The 16,502-nt window shown below is 63.8% G+C and overlaps 1 protein-coding gene across 3 annotated transcripts in view; it reads right to left on the bottom strand.

Annotated features, from left to right (window-relative positions):
- LOC117650736 (paired box protein Pax-6-like) overlaps window positions 1-16,502 on the bottom strand; it is a 47,456-nt gene that overhangs the window by 7,101 nt on the left and 23,853 nt on the right. For 2 of the 3 annotated variants that reach the window (XM_034394326.1, XM_034394329.1), the window contains 2 exons: window positions 12,165-12,382; window positions 11,998-12,089 (listed from right to left, as the gene is read on the bottom strand). In XM_034394326.1, the coding sequence (XP_034250217.1) occupies window positions 11,998-12,089; window positions 12,165-12,382 (310 nt within the window). The remainder of the gene's footprint in view (window positions 1-11,997; window positions 12,090-12,164; window positions 12,383-16,502) is intronic. The other variant, XM_034394327.1, reaches the window with a different exon arrangement.

Genomic DNA, 16,502 nt, shown 5'->3' with positions numbered 1-16,502 from the left:
CCACTGCCGCCCACTGCCCGACTCGGTGGCGGAAGAGCTTAGGATGCGGAGCAACTTTGAGAGACTCAACCTCACACACACGCGCGCCAAAGTAACTCCCAAACACGCGAAATAAAGAAGGGACACCGAGAGCTACATCCGGCGCCGGAAGTGTTGCCCGCCCCGCCTTTGTTGAGGCCGCGCCAGGCCCTCTGCCGCCTCGCATCTCGCGTCCTTTTTTCCCGCCATAAATTTGGAAAATCGCTCGGGCCGCCCCTCGAAAGGGGAGAGGAAAGGGGTCCAGACCGGTCCAGACGCATGAGTCGCCGTCGCCTCAAACGACCGTCATTTTAAACGCGCCACGCGACGAGAAAGCAGGAGGCGGGCCGGGCAGAGAGGCCACAGGCCAGCGTGAGCGGGCGGCCCAGCCTGGCAGGTAGGCAACCCCTCGGTCCGGGTGCGGCGCGGCACGGCCTAACCTCGCGTCGGCGGGCGCTACGAGTCGGGCGGCGGGCGCTCGGGGTTCGGGGGTCGCCCCCGAGGACGACATCGACATCAAGCTCTAGGCGTCACGCGTCGTTGAAAGGGCGAGTGAAAACACAATCGAGCGGGACTAAGGTGGAGGAGGGGGAAGGGAAGGGGGAGGGGGCGGGGGACACTCCCGCCACCGCCGCCACCGCCGCCTCACTCAGCGCGCCGGAACACTTCGCTCCGCGCCTGCAAGTGCGTGTGCTTCTCGAGCACGGCGGCGTAGGGCGGCGCGTCGAACGTCGTCGAACATATTGTCCCCGGGAATCAAAAGCGCGACCCATTATGCTGCGGTAATGGGAATGGCCCCCGGGACTTCAATCCACCCCGCCCCGCCCCGCCCCGCCACTTCACGTCGATGCGGCTCGCGATTCCGTTGCCCACTTCGGACACAATGTTGGTGCACCTGAGCGCTCGCACTGCGCAGCGCACACCGCGCACGGGCCGGAATGACTGCCGCGTACACACACACACACACACACACACACACACACACACACACACACACACACACACACACACTGGCACACTCACGTGCACCCGGCGGCTAAACGGGCGCGCTTGCGCTGCAAAGCGCTTTGCCCAGGCCGGCCATGGCCGTCGGCGCGGTGGGCACGTCGAGGAGCAGCAGAGCGACCTCCTCGCTCACTTCAGCGCTGCCTGCCTCGCTGCCTCGCTGCCTCCTTCATCGTCATCGATTTCATTATTCGGAGCGAAGGATGAAGGAGCGAGCAGCAGGCCACGTGTGCTGCCCGTGAGTGCACGTATCGCTAACGACCCGCGGCCGCCGTTTTGAGCGTTCCAGCGCTCCGGCAGCCAGCGTCATTAAACGGAGCGGGCGCGAAGGGAGGCTTCCGACCGAGTGCTCTGTTCGCTCTTTTACTTTCGTAAAATGGATCTAGAGTGAAAACAAGTTGCGTCCATTTTTGAAGAAAGCAACCGAGAACCCATTAAAACGACGGGATTCTTCGTTGCTTTGGTTTGGAAGTCACACTGATGGACGTACATCGCGGAGCCCGGCGGGCGAGGCCCCGGCTCGCTGCTTGCTGTGCTCGCTGTGCACGCGGTGTAAACGCTCCCAACGGACAGGAGACAATGACGGAGACGGGCGAGGCGGCGAGGGGAGGAGCGTACTCACGGTGGGCGCGGCCGTCACGTGTAAATAAAAAAGGAGAAAGGGGAGGGGAGACACCGAGGGAGGCACCCGGTGTGGAGGGGGGAGTTAAATGCCGTCATCGAACTGGTGATTCCGAGCCGCTACTGGCAAGGGTGCTGCGGCACAGTCAGGCACAGCCATAAGTAGCCACTTAATTCAATAAGTGATGTCCCCGACAGGACCCCGCGCGCGCGCTCACACACACACACACACGAGAGAAGGAGAGAGGGAGAGAGAGAGAGAGAGAGAGAGAGAGAGAGAGAGAGAGAGAGAGAGAGAGAGAGAGAGAGAGATAGATAGAGAGAGAGAGAGAGAAAGAGAGAGGGGGGGAAGCGTTATTCTTGCTGCGGTGCGATTGTCATAGCTGATGTGCCAGCTGGTGTGTCCGCCTGACTGCGCGACAGCGCGACACGGAACAGGGAATTCGCACCCAAAGGCCTCGGCGCTCAAAAACGCGCGCCTTTGAATCGGTGCCGTTGATTTGCATGCCGTTGTGTTTATTGTTTCCCTCGCAGTCACCCTGATGAACCCCTCCCCCCTCCTCCCCCACGCCGGGCCGCGGCACTCGACTTGCCATAATGATTTTAAACGGCCATTTACCGCGCCGCCATGTCGGGCAGTGTACCTGCTTGGGTGGACGAGGCGGACGCCACTCCTGCTCCGAGCCGCTCCGAGCCGCTCCGAGCACGGATCGGGCAAAACAATCAAACGCATGGCGGCACCAATGGATTGCCATTCGAACGAGGCCGCGAGTAGACTCCCCATTCGTGTGCAGAGTTATGTTCTATGATTTCCGGGCGAACCGCAGTGCCGTGCCCGACCTGGAGGCTACCCTGCAGCTTAGGCCGCATGAAGCACCACCTGCACCAGCGCGGACCAGCTCGGAATGCAGCGCGGCGGCAGCCTGGGCAGCCTCCCTCCCCGACGTCCCCGACGTCGTACCCGCCGACCTCCCGTCGTCCATTACGGTGTCACTTAGAGACAAAGGGGTAAACAGACTGGCTGACGCCCTGCACGTCCAGTCGGGGGCGGCCACGGCGGCCACGGCGGCCACGGCGGCCACGGCGGCCACGGCGGCCACGGCGGCCACGGCGGCCACGGCGGCCACGGCGGCCACGGTGGCCACGGCGGCCACGGCGGCCACAACGGCCACGGTGGCCACGACGGCCACGGCGGCCACGGCGGCCACGGCGGCCACGGCGGCCACGGCGGCCGGGATGCAGCGCCGCGCTGCCGCGCCGCCGGGGATCCGAGACGTCCGGGCCGATAAGGATAAGACTGGAACGGCATCCAATATAGGGGGAGCCTCTCGCGGCCGCCCTCCCCGCGCGTCTCGTGCATAGAAAGAAGAAAAAAATGTAGCTATACTCTTTTGTTCCGGTATTGAAATAGAATCATTTGGGTGTAAATAATTTGCTTTGCTGGATTTTCAGGCGCGCGCGCTGCCACTGTTCCTTTCCCTCCCCAACCGAAACCTCCGCGGACCCCCGTTCCCCCCTCTCCCTCAGCTGACAGCATGCACACCCCCTCCCACCCCCTCCCACCCCCAGCTGACAGCTTGTACACCCCTCCCACTGGATGGCCGCTCCCTCGCATGTCGAGTGCCGTCCCCACAAAAGTAAAGTCGTCTTATCGCGCGGAACACTGCAAAAGAGGGAAAAGCGGTCGAGAGAGGAAAACATATTTCCGCATCTCGCCGCGTCCCGAACCCGAAAAAACGGTTGAGCAAATTACGGGCCGCGAGATTGACACTGGAAACAGGGCAAGGAAAAAGAGAGGCCCGAGTTTTCGGGAGAAAGGAGGGTGATGCTGCGAAGCATATGAGACAAGCAGACAGAGACAGCGAGGCGGTGCAGCCCCGCCAGCCCCGCCAGCCCCGCCAGCCCCGCCAGCCCCGCCAGCCCCGCCAGCCCCGCCAGCCCCGCCAGCCCCGCCAGCCCCGCCAGCCCCGCCAGCCCCGCCAGCCCCGCCAGCCCCGCCAGCAGAGGAGGCGGAATAAAGGCGGAAGGAAGGCCGCGGCCCCGCGCTGCGCGCTGCGCGCTGCCCCGAGGCCTGTCAGCCGCAGAAGATTCAGGGCAAAAGGAGAGAGAGAGGTGATGCCGGTGAAATTGTTGCCGAGATGGCATGGCGCGAGATGGCGCCGAGCCACGAGGAGACCGACCAGTGTGTGCGCGAGTCAGGCGAGGCGGCCGCCGCGTCACCACAACACGCCGAGCGGCCCCGCCCGCCAGCCAATAAAACACCAGAGTGTCTTTTTATTTTTATCGTCATTTTCTTATCACCGCGGTGCGGCCGCGGCGTAAAGCGTTCAAGCGAAGCAACCCCCTAGCGCGGCGCGTCGCCCCGTCGCCCCGCCGGGCTGATCAAGGCGATTAGACGCCAGAAAGCCAACCAAAAAGCCGTGCGTGAACGGTTCGCACCTCGACCGGGTCGGGCCGGGCCGCGCAGACCGAGCAGGCATTCTCCACGCCCCGGCATCGCACAGTGGGCCAGAAGACCGGTGGAGGCGGCCAAAACTCGAGACGCGTTTTGAGCTCCAGAGTCGCTAAGCAGGACTCGAATCGAGCGTGTGACCCCACCAATGGATTGCTCTCCGAACGAGGAATCCATTGGTGGGGTCACACGTTCGGTTCGAGGCCTGTTTAGGGACTCTGGAGCTCAAAACGCGTCTCGAGTTTTGGCCGCCTCCACCGGTCTTCTGGCCCACTGTGCATCGCGGCACGTATCGCGGCACGGAGCCGGCGCGCCTAGCCTCGCGGGCGGCCATGTTTAATATCGTGCTGGAGGCGTGGCCAAAGGGTGGGGGAGGGAAGGGACAGGCCTGGGCCCGGCTGGGCCCGGCTGACACACGTGTTCACCGAGCGCACAGCCTGTTACGAATTTTCCGGTTCGCAGCCTACTTTTCCTCGCGTGTCGCCTGGGCTGGGCGCGGCTGGGCGGTCCCCCCTGGTTCATTCCAGCCACGCGAGGAAAATATTCCCATTTTCATATTACGAGCAGGGCGTTTCCCGCGCAAGACGGTCGTCTGGCCGCCGAGGCTGCAAGGCTGAGGGAGATTTCCTTTTATTTCCGACTCCTTCCCTGGGAGTGCGGTCCGCTGGGCGCGCGCAGGCCAGGCCTGGGCCACGCCTGGGCCACGCCCTGCCCCGGATTCGATTTGAACGGCGTGGCGCAGCGTTGCGTGTGTGCGAGAGAGATAAAGGGAGAAAGAGTGTGCAGTGCAGGTCTCAAGAGGACGGAGCGGGCTGGCGCCACATGTACCCGACACATGGGTGCAAACGCAAAATAAAATGAATCAAATCAACATTTTATGAAAAACAGAGAAAATGAAACCAGGCGGGATGTGGGCTCAAAATGGCATCGCACGGCGTCCACCGAGACAGAAAGACAGCGCGGCCTCCCTTATGCATTGCCTGCCGCCTCGGCGCCTCGGCCGTCCCGCCACCACAAACCGGGACGAGCGAGCCGCCCGGCCGCCCCTGCTGGCTCACTCCGAACATCGTCTGTCTCGCTCGCTCTCATAAAGCGTGTCGCAGGGGTGAGAGAGAGAGGGAGAGATGTCGACAAAGCTCTCTTCAGAAGCAGACTTACTGCTCAGCAGCCCTTGCTGCCCGTCGCGCCCGAATTTAATTTGGAGCCCAGACCTGCCCGGGCAGGCCGCGCGGCGGGCCCCTCCTCGCCGCAGAGACCGCGGTGCGTAGCGGTGCGCGGTGTACGTAGAGGCCGGGGCCACGCCCTCGGCCACAAGTCACACACAACACCGACATTTTCCAGTGAAAAGACAAACAGAAACTGCGGAAACAATCAAGATGAAGGTATAATTTTGCGAGAACAGAAAATAAAAATGCCGACGCGTGCACCGAGATGACTTTCGCTAAGCGTTGGATGTGCAATACCGCCGGCGTGCCCAAAACCCCCAAAAACACGCGCAGACAAGGCGGCCCATTGTGTACACGGCATGACTGACTTGCTCCCGCCAGCGCGCCGCCAGCCCGCCGGGCCGATCGAAAGCCCGCCCGCCCCGCCCCGCCCGCCCCGCCCCGCCCGCCCCGCCCCGCCCCGCCCCGCCCCCCGCCCCGCCCCAGCCCGCCGCGGCGTTCCGAGGCGTTCCGTTTCGATATCACCGCCATTGGAGATGGTCGGGCGGATATAACAAATATGACAATATGAGAAACGGACAAAGGAATGGTGGGGCGGGTGGGCAAGGCGGGGCGGGGCGGGGCGGGGCGGGGCGGGGGAAAGGGATGAAATACAGATGCGAGGCCACGGTCATGATTGCCACGGAGGGGCTCAGCGGGGCGCTCCGAGGGGAGACCTGGAATCACTCTGCCCCTTCTCCTCCTTCTTCTCGGCTGCCGTCGTCCCGCTGTGTTTTCCGCGAACGGCGGATTAGTCGGCACGGCCTCGCGAGGCATCCGCGAGCTCGGCTCCACACGTCATAGTGGTGCGCGGGCTGCGCGGGCCCCGGGGCGCGCGGGGAGGCGACTCGGCGGCTGGCCCGGCCCGGCCCGGCCCGGCGGGGGCGGATAGGGATTGCGGAAGGCACTTCCAAACTTGGCTGCTCCGCTGCTCCGCTGCTCTGTTGGCTTTAATCTGCGACCTACCGAGCGCTGCTTTGCCTTGCTTTGCCTAGCCCCGCCTCCCGCCATCATAGGCCCGACTGCCTGGCTGAGTGGAAGGGCGGATGGATGGCGGGATGGAGCTTCAAGTTTGGAGACGCCACGGCCCGACTGGCCCGACTATGAAACTATCGCGGTTCGCCGGTCCGCCACTCGGCGCGAGGGCGCTGCCATGGCGCCGCCGCTCCGACGTTCCGACCCATTGGCGCACCAGTCCGAGTGCCAATTATTCTGGAGGTGCCGAATCGACTCAGTAATGCCCGTAAAGTTGCCCGGGACAGGTGGCCATTGATCTTCGTCGCAAACTCCGCAGCCACTTTTTTCCCGTCATCTTTCCCCCTCCCTTTCCCGCATTGCCCTCCTCCCGTTTTAATCGCTATTCTCTTGTCGTCCTTCATCAACTCCACCCCATTTTCGCACTTCTTTTTTTTTCTTTGACCATCCCCTCAAACTTTGAGCATATCGAAGTTGTGATTATGGGCCGGGCCGGGAGGGGCCCGAAGACAAAGCCGCGCTGCACTGGGCGCCGCCGGGACCGTCGGCCCACTGCCCGAATCAAGATCAATAACGGGGCAGCGCGGCACGCCGAGGAGCAGCGCCTCAAAGTGCCGCCATTATTTAATTAGCAGTGGCTGGGATTGCCGCCGTGCCGCCGTGCTCCGAGTGCTAAGCGGCGGAACGCCTCGGCGGTGGCCGTCCACCGTCGCCGCGCCTCCGCGTCCTCGCACAGTGGGCCAGAACACCGCGGTGGAGCCGAGGGTGGAGCCGGCCAAAACTCTAGACGAGCTCCAGAGTCGCTAAACGGGACTCGAATCGAAGGCGTGACCCTACCATTGGATTCCTCGTTCGGAGAGCAATCCATTAGTGGGGTCACACGTTCGATTTGAGTCCCGTTTAGCGACTGTAAAGCTTAAAACGCGTCTTGAGTTTTGGCCGCCTCGACCGGTCTTCTGGCCCACTGTGCCTCGGCGCGCTTCGCCGCTTTACCTCTTTACCTCTTCGCCGCTCTGCCGGCCGACCGGACAGCCGAAGCAGCAAGGGCGGCGCGCCGCTCGACGTGTATAAGCACACCAACGGATCGAAGGCGGACGGAAGCCGACGCCAAAGCACGGCGAGGGGAGGCCTTTCTCGAATGAAAGCGAAAGTCGAGTGAGCCTCGCCGCGTCGCTTCGAGAGTCGCTTCGAGAGTCGAGAGCGCGCCGCCGGCCGCGGCAAGTGGCAGAGCGTGCGAGTGCTTACTGGTGCTTACTGGTGCTTACCCCCACCGTGCCCAGCGGCCTCATTGGCCAGGCGTATGCTCGCGGCACAACTCGGGGTGGCTTGTCATTCTGGGGGTGTTTAATGCGGCGCTCGAACACGGTGCATGCAAGATCGTTAACATGGAAACGACCGCCACGTCGTAACAATTGTTTGAACGTGTCGACAGCGTTTCTTGCTCCCAGTGTAGCTGCTGCCATGAGTCATTAGCGATCTTCACTCTGCTCCATTTAACCCTCCACGTTGCGACATTCGCTTGCCGAAGCCCGAACGCCAAGTGGACATCGTGTTTGGCGAGGGTGTGCAGTGCAAGGGTGCGCCGCGCCGACACGATCGCCCCGCGGCCATGGCCTTGCCTGCCGTGCCGTGCCGTGCCGTGCCGTGCCGTGCCCGGACAACGCGATCATCTTGGATTAGCCGTCGCGGATTACGTGCCTCGGATTAACATCGTCGCCTCGGGCCGTGCCGCGCCGTGCCGTGCCCTGCCGCGTGCCGCCGTGCCGCCAGTGCGGGGCGCGGTGCACCGCCTCGACGACGATGCGCATCGCGCGGTTCTGTGTCCTCCGGCCTCCAGGACGCCACGCCGCGGGCCAGGTGACCAGCTCCGGCGGACTCGACTCTGCGCGGGTACTCTTTGATCTTGAGAGCTCCTCGAAAGGTGCGCACTCAAATACAGTTTCATTGCAGTAACGACAGATTGCCCTGCGGACGGTGAATTCACCAAGAAGTAGTCAATACTTGATTCGGGAGCGAAGTGAGAATTCTGATCCGCAGAGGTTGCCCGGCGTTTCCGTCTTCTGACACGGTGCGCCGCCCGCATGGTATGCAGCGCGATGACGACGGCATGTCGCCGTGCTCCCACGGCCTCCACGGCGGCGGCCTCCTGGGACCTCGGCCGCGACGCGGCGCGCGAGCCGCGAGAAGACTCCTCTGGGAGCAATCCCCCTCGCCCTCGCGGAGGCCGCGTTGCAGCCCGAGGGCACGCTGGCGGCACGCTGGCGGCAGGGATGGTGCGGCTGGTGGGCACGAGCCGAAACCCACAGACAAGGCAACGCAACGCGCCGCAAAACCTCCCCCAAGCCTCTGGGGACCCTGGGGCCTGGAGCCTGGGGGCAGCCAAGTACTAATCCCTGCGCCCCACCCGCCCCCGCCTCCGCCCGCCCCAGCCCGGCGTGGCCGCTGCACTTGTTGCACGACGTGACCCCCACCTCCGTCCCCACCGCAGCACGCCCCGCGCCCTCGCGCCCTGGTCAAGGGCCATACCGACAAAACACGCCCAGAATGTGGTGTGCAGATCGGAGCCCGATGGAAGGAGGAAAGGGGCATAGTCGAAAATGATGTGCCTATCATTTCTGCATTTTGTGTCTAGGGTGATCTAGGGCCCCCTCGCGACAGCAGAAGTCTATGCAGTCCCGGGGATGGCTACCACGCAGGGGCCATCGGCCATCGCCCAGCTCGGCAGAGGCGGCATTGCTGCGAAATAGTGCAAGAACGGCCTGCAGGCCGTGTTAGTAATGGTTGTCCGCATAGGCCAGAGCCTTCGGGCCTTTGCCGTTGCCGTGCATGTACCCCCTGATCGTGCCCCACTTGCGCCCTGGTCTGATCTGAAGGTATCAGCGGGACGGGGATAGACAGCAACAAACAACAAGGACAAGCTTCGCGACGCCGCGCCCCGTCACGGCCTGGCCCTCCTCCCCATCAGCCGCCACGCCGCCACGCCGCCGCAGCAGCGCGCCCCGGCCCCGTCGGCTCAAACGAGCTTAATGCAAGCCATCTCGCCCCAGTGCATTCCAATCTCAGGACCAGCTGATTGTGAGATCCGCGGATTTCACGCTCGAGGCCCTCGCCAGGCCCTCGCCAGGGCTTCCCCAGATGGGGTTGCCGACCTGCCCTTGAAAACCGGGGACGGAGCGGAGCGGGGCGCGCGGGGCGCGCGGGGCGGGGCCCGTAGGGAAAACAGCCGCACAGACTTTTTCCACTCCTTCCACCGGCGGCCCTGGTCGCTCGGAATTGGCGCCAAAATCGGCAGCTGCGAAGCGAAGGGGCTCCTCTGGCACTTCTCTAGCAGGCCGGGCCGACAAATGGCACGAGGGGCCTCGGCTGGGGGTGCACAGTGGGCCAGAAGTCCGGTGGAGGTGGCCAAAACTCTAGACGCGTTTTGGGCTGCATAGTCGCTAAATGGGTCTCGAACCGAACGTGTGACCCCACCAATGGATTGCTCTCCGAACGAGGAATCCATTGGTGGGGTCACACCTTCGGTTCGAGGCCTGTTTAGCGACTCTGGAGCCTAAAACGCGTCTGGAGTTTTGGCCGCCTCCACCGGACTTCTGGCCCACTGTGGGGCGGCCGGGCCGAGCAGCAGACGGATTCCGAGAGTCGTTTTCGTCGCCCTGCCTCTCTCGCACGCCCCATGAGTGCGAGAGAGACAGAGCGACGGTGGGGTCGCGGGGCGTGGTCGGGTGATGCGAGCCACGCGTGCGACTATTAGACGTGAGGCAGCCGAATTTATAATGGGGCCCCATGCGGTTCAAGCGGGTAATGTACCTATTAGGCAGGCCAGGCAGCCACTGCTGCTGACAGATGAGTGTAAAATGCGAAAAGATGCGGCGAATCTAGCGGGAGGGGACGGCAGGGGTGGGGGTGGGGGTAGGCGAGCGTGATGAGTGAGTGTGCGCAGCAGCCGCGCCTTCTGTCTCTGACGGGCCCCGGGGCGAGGCGCCGTGCCGGCCGTGCCTTGCCGCGAGCCACAGCGTTGATACTGTATCGTTTCATTTGCAGACTGTTTGCCGCCGGTTTCAAAGCGCCGTGCGGCGGCGTGCGGCGCAGTGTGGTAGCGGCCGACGAGGCGGCGGCGGGTCGCTCCACGCTCCACCCCTCGCCTCGCCTCGCCTCGCCTCGCCTCGCTCCTTCAATCCAAACGTCCCGCACCTTCGGCGTGGTGCGGGCGAGGGGCCTTCTCCGAAAACTTTCCCCATCACTGCGTTGCAACCTCGTTAAATTCCCGCGTGAGACTCGCCCCCGCCCCCGCCCCCGCCCCCGCCACACAGGTCCCCTTCGCCGAAGCCGCCTCTCCTCAGAAGCGCGATGCAGAACGTCGAATTTCCCCGTCCGCGCCACATCTTGCCAGCTGACTGGAGGTCGTTTTCGTCGCTCTGTCTCTCTCGCACTCATCGGGCGTCCCTTACGGGTGCGAGAGAGACAGAGCGACGAGACGACTCTCGGAATCAGTCTGCAGGGTCGGGGGCGCGAATATGTTTCCATGTTGGCGAGCGGGGCCAGGGCTGCCGGGGCTGCCGGGGCCGGGCCGCGGCGCTGCGGCCGTCGAGGGTGTGTCGTTGACGCAACAATGATGCTGGGGTTGGCACCCCTTCTCAAACACAGCGACGCAGCGACCGGGCCGGGCAAACAGCGGCAAACAGCGACGGCGGGACGGCGGGACGCGGCCGGGGTGGCGGCCGGGCAGCCGGGGGCAGTTTGAACAAGGCGAGTCAATATTTGCTGCGTAATCCGGCAGCTATAGGCGGCAAATGAACAAACGACGGCCTGGCTGCCTGGCGGCCTGGCTCAACACGCGGACCGACGGACGGACTGACGGACGGACAAACAGAGACACTGACACGGTTCCCACTGAGGACCCAATCGGTAAGTTAGACCTAACGGGACGAACTTTTTAAAATATCTGTACTCTAAAGGGTGTTGTACAGGTGTTTCAGAAACCCCGTAGAAGTTTGAAGTTAGGCAACCCGCTCGCCGTCGTGCGGGCGGGCTTGCCTATGTGCTGGTCGGCGGGCGCCGGAGCGATCACGGGGATCAAGGGTTGCCACTCGTCTGCATACCTTCAAACTTCTACGGGGTTTCTGAAACACCTGGTACATCCCTCGCTGAACCGCCGCGTCGCGTACGACGCTTTAATACGACACCTTTGGCAGGTGCACTGCCCGGCGCGTCCGTCCCTGCGGCCCTGCGGGGTGGCAAGCGGCACACGCCCACCGCGGCAGAAGGGAGAGTTTTAATCGCGGCGCGAGTCGGCTGGGGAGGCCAGGCGGCGAGGCTAAGAGGCTGCGGCCACCCGGGCCGCCCTCCGCGCCCTCCGCCCGGCGCCCCACCGCTCCCTCTCGATCGCCATTTTGCCAGCCCACCCGCGCCGCCCCACCACGTCCCACCCTCCCTTCCCCGCCCCGACGTCACCCCGACGGGGCTCTGTTTATTCATTATTGTACTTTTCATTACTGAGGGGAAGAAGGGCACGTCCTATCTTCGCCGGCAACGAGGCCCTTCGGGGCCCTTCGCCCCGCGGGGCGCGCCCTCCCCACCCGAGGGCCTTCTCGCCCTCCAAGGGCATTCAGCGGCTCGGCGAGCGGCCGCCCCGTTTAGCCGCACCTGCTGAGGAACCGCCGCCATCTACCCCGGTGATTCCCGTTCACGGCGTTCAATGTCGAAGAGAATAAAAGCGCTCACCTTTTTTGCAGGGAATGTCGCTGTCCAAGCCGTGCGGACTCGCGCTGCCCGGTAGGAGCGTCGGGAAGGGGCTGCTGCCTCCGGGCGGGTACCTGTTGTTCAAGTCATGTGGATGAGAAATTGCGCGGGCGAGGCGGCGCCAAGGCGGTCGTCCTTGGGATACTTACACGGACCAGGGGTTGGGCCGGTGCCACGCGGCGCCGTGCTGCCCGTTGAAGATCCTCAGCTTGTCGTAGACGGACTCGGCGTGCGTCGTCGGCGTCCCCGAGCCCACGCCGGAGCCGGGGCCGCCGCCGGGAGTGACGCCGGGGCCGGGGTGCGTCGGCGTGCTCTGCTGCTCCTTCTGCGCCGCCAAGTTCCTCAGGACCCTGTTGATGGAAGACACCTGCACACAAAGGCCACACGTTAAAATTTTCCTGGCGCCGGTTTCTTGTGGCTTGTGCAGGTGCGGTGCACAGGAGACGGCTGGAGGCCAGTCCAGGCACACTCTCCATATGGTCCTAAAATGGGTGCAGAATCAAACACCTGATTGCATCAATGGATTGCGTGAGCCGCTGAAAACACACTCCTGTAGGGAGGTGGAGAGGCCCTGAATGGGGCTTCCAGGGCGACTGACGCGGCCAAGGACAAGCAGTGGGGCATGGGTGACACACTGGACAAAGCGGCGACCCGTCTCCGCCTGGCTGGCTGGCGGTCTGGCTGCCTGGCTCCTGCCTGGCGGTCTGGCTGGCTGCCTGGCAGCCCGGCTGGGCCGCACCTCATCCCGACCCTGGAGCAGGATCACTCCGCAAATTACAGACAAATGAAGCGAACGAAACGTACTCGAAAGTAGGGACCGGGACCGACCGGGACCGACGCAAAGCAATACGGCAGAGAAAAACAATTGGTGGCATGCGTCAGAGAGTGAGTGCTCGGAAGAGAAAATCAGGAACTTCTGGAAAAGAAAGAGTGAAAGGCAGAGGAATTCGAGAGATTCCCGGAACTGACTTTGTGCGAGCAGAACTATTGGGGCAGTATGCTGCGCGTACCCAAAAAAGAATCCGTTATGACGTCGGGACGCAGCCTGCTGCCGGGGTGGTTTGAATGGCGCGACAGCGCGACGCGACCGACACGACACGACACGGCACGGCATGGCACGGCACGGCATGGCACGGCACGACACGGCACGGCACGGCCACTTGAACAATCTCGAGGCCTTCCTGAGGCGGGGACACGTCGCCAAAGAAAACGCGCGCCGAGTGGACGGGAAAAAAAGGCGGACAGATCGGAGAGAAAAGAAGGACGACAAGGGGCTCAGGAGCACTTGATAAGAAAACGACAGGAGCGCGCAACGCGTCACCTGGACGCCGCTATTATCAGGCGAGGGGCGACAAGAGGGAAGCACCAGGCTGTGCCAGGCGTCTCGCTCGCAGGGCTGAATGCTGGATGTGCTGGATCCTCGGCTGGATCCAGGCGATCCGAGGGGAGCGGGCCTCCTTCCCGGAAACCTGACCGTCCAAAGGGATTACCACACTTTGCGGCGAGCGGGCATGGAGCGGGCCTCGCTGGGCCCCTCGGCGCCGCCGCACAGTGGGCCGGAAGACCAGCGCGGCCGGTCAAAACTCTAGACGCGTTTTGAGCCTCAGAGTCGCTTAACAGGACTCGAACCGAACGTGTGACCCCACCAATGGATTCCTCGTTCGGAGAGCAATTCATTGGCAGGGTCACACGTTCGGTTCGAGTCCTGTTTAGCGACTCTAGAGCCCAAAACGTGCCCGGGATTTCGACCGCACTGATCTTCTGGCCCACTGTGCGTCGCGCCGTCCACGCTCGCCTCCGCGGCCCGCGGCCGGATTCAGTCAGCACGGCCAGACCGAGCCAGGCAGGCGCCACAGACAGATGTGCCGCCAAGCAGAGGTGCAGCGGCCCTCCCACCGAGGTGGGCGAACGAGCCCTTCGACGCGGCCGGGCCGGGCCGGGGCCCCTGCGGGACGTCCAAGGGGTTAATTATCACAATCTGGTATATTGAGCCCTTCTGCTCTGCTGGCGTGGCGGCGTGACGCTCGGCGCGCTTTGTGTGAGGTCCCCGTCGCCATCCCCGCCGCCCCCGGCCGCCCCCGCTGCTAGCGTCACCGAGCCACCGGTATTGTCACCTCTCTCTCTCTCTCTCTCTCTCTCTCTCTCTCTCTCTCTCTCTCTCTCTCTCTCTCTCTCTCTCTCTCTCTCTCTCTCCCTCTCTCTCCATGTGTCGCGCCACTCCGAGAGGGAGAATTCCATACGCGCCGCGTCGCGCCCTACCGCGCCGCGCCCCGCCGCGCCCTGCCGCGCCATCACCCCGCGCCGCGTGGATTCTTGGAATCCTCGCGACTAAAAGAGGCGCGGCAAAGCATTCTCGCGGGCCACGCAGGCTGGTGCCGCTGGTGCCGCTGGTGCTGGTCGAGCGGACACCGGTCCACCGAACACGTGCTTGAGGTGACCGGAGCGCCGCCGGGCCGGTGGTGGCCCTGAATGTGGGAGGCGATTCCATGATTGGCCCAGCAACACCCTCCACTTGACGCACGCACACAGACAGACACACGCGCACAGAGAGGCTCACACTACGCGAGCCATCGACACAGGGTGATGCGTAATTACGTGCTCTCAGCCCTGCAGCACACACGGCCGAGTGGCGGGGAGCGGTGCGCACTGTGTGTGTGTAGTGTGTGTGTGTGTGTTTGTGTGCGCGTGTTGTTGAACAGTGTTGACTGCCACGCTGGTAAATAGCGTTCACGGATTCGACTAGTTCCGCGCCGCGCCATACTTTGCGCGACGCGCGGGGCGGGGCGGGGCGGGGTGTTCGTCCACGTGTGCGCGACCGGGGCAATTATACATTGTGGAGACGCAGCGCGAGGCGTCGCGAGGCGAGGCGTCGCCGGGTCGCGCGGTGCGTTCCGCTGCGGAGGCCCTCCTCTCCTCGCCGTCGAGTCGCGGATGCGCGGATGAAAGAGAGAACTAATTACGACGCCCCGCGGTGCCTGGCGGCGCCTGGCGCGGTCAACGACAGTGCGCCGCGCCGCCTGTCTCTCTCGCACCCCAAGCGTTCAGGCGTGCGAGAGACAAAGAGCGACGGCGCGCTGTCCGGAGGCGCGAGGTGGGGTGGGGTGGGGAGCAGGGCATTGGCGCCCTGCAGGTAGGCCGGCGCGCCCCGGCGCCGCGCGGGTGTCCGCGCGTTGCCTACCTGCCGGGCGGCCGGCCGGGGCTGGCCCGGGCTCACAGTGGGCCAGAAGACTGGTGGAGGCGGCCAAAACTCTAGACGCGTTTTGAGCTCCAGAGTCGCTAAACAGTGCTCGAACCGAACGTGTGACCCCACAAATGGACTCCTCGTTCGGAGAGCAATCCATCGCTGGTGTCGCACGTTCGGTTCGAGTCCCCTTTAGCGACTTCCCGAGCTCAAAACGCGTCTTGAGTTTTGTCCGCCTCTACCGGGTCTTCTGGCCCACTATGGGGCTGGCCGCTGGCGCTCCCACGAGACCCGCACACCCGCACCCGCGGCCGGGGGAACTGCAATGACACGAATCGTTTTCCGCGCGAGGCGTGAAAAGTGGGCCGCTTTTCCCAGGAAGCGCGGTTCGGAGCAAACTGTTTTAATTTGCCGTGAAACGGGGAGCGTGCCTCTCGCGGGTGTGGCGAATGGCAGCGCGGGGCGACGCGGGGCAGCGCGGGGCGGGCTGCGCGGTGTGGCTTGGCTCGGCGCGGACGGGACTGGCCGGCCGTAGGGCAGAGGGGTCTACGGTGTAGGCCGATGTTCTACTGTCCTAGTCCTACTGTGAGCACGCTTGAGCTCTGTTCGGAACGCCCAACGGCACTCGCACCGAACGGACTGGTACCGTCAGGTGTTTGGTTCGAGTCCAGCCTGATGCCTGCGGAACGCTCACAGCGTGTGCTCAGTCGGATGCCTAAACAGGCCTTCTGGGTGAGTTGGCAGAGGCGCACAGTGGGCCGGAAGACCGGTGAGGCGGCCAAAACTCTACCCGCGTTTTGAGCTCCAGAGTCGCTAAGCAGGACTCGAACCGAACGTGTGACCCCACCAATGGATTCCTCGTCCGGAGAACAGTCCATTGGTGGGGTCACACGTTCGGTTCGAGTCCTATTTAGCGACTCTGGAGCTCAAAACGCGTATAGAGTTTTGGCCGCCTCCACCAGCTTCTGGCCCACTGTGCCGAGCGGCGCGCTAAACGAGGAGCAGCAACACGATTATGGGGCGGAAGCGGCAGTGAGCGCCCGGAGGCGGCAATCGCCCTCCCGGACTATCGATTGTCGTCATTAACCTGTAGACTTTCGTGCAAAGGCGCTAATAAGCTTATCGGCAAACTCATTCGCATGAATGAAGATCAATCGCGCGCCGACTTGGCGCCAACAAACACAATCCCGGAAAGGCGCACAACACTTACAGGCATAATGGCAGAATGTTAGGATACAGTGGGGGTCTCTGGAGAGGAAAACCGATGGCCCAGGCCGCGCTCTGGAGCGCGCAGGAGCCATAGGCC

The sequence above is a fragment of the Thrips palmi genome, unplaced genomic scaffold (genome assembly GCF_012932325.1).
Source record: "Thrips palmi isolate BJ-2018 unplaced genomic scaffold, TpBJ-2018v1 HiC_scaffold_5, whole genome shotgun sequence".
Lineage (NCBI taxonomy): Eukaryota > Metazoa > Arthropoda > Insecta > Thysanoptera > Thripidae > Thrips > Thrips palmi.
This window is presented reverse-complemented; position numbering and strand designations above follow the sequence as displayed.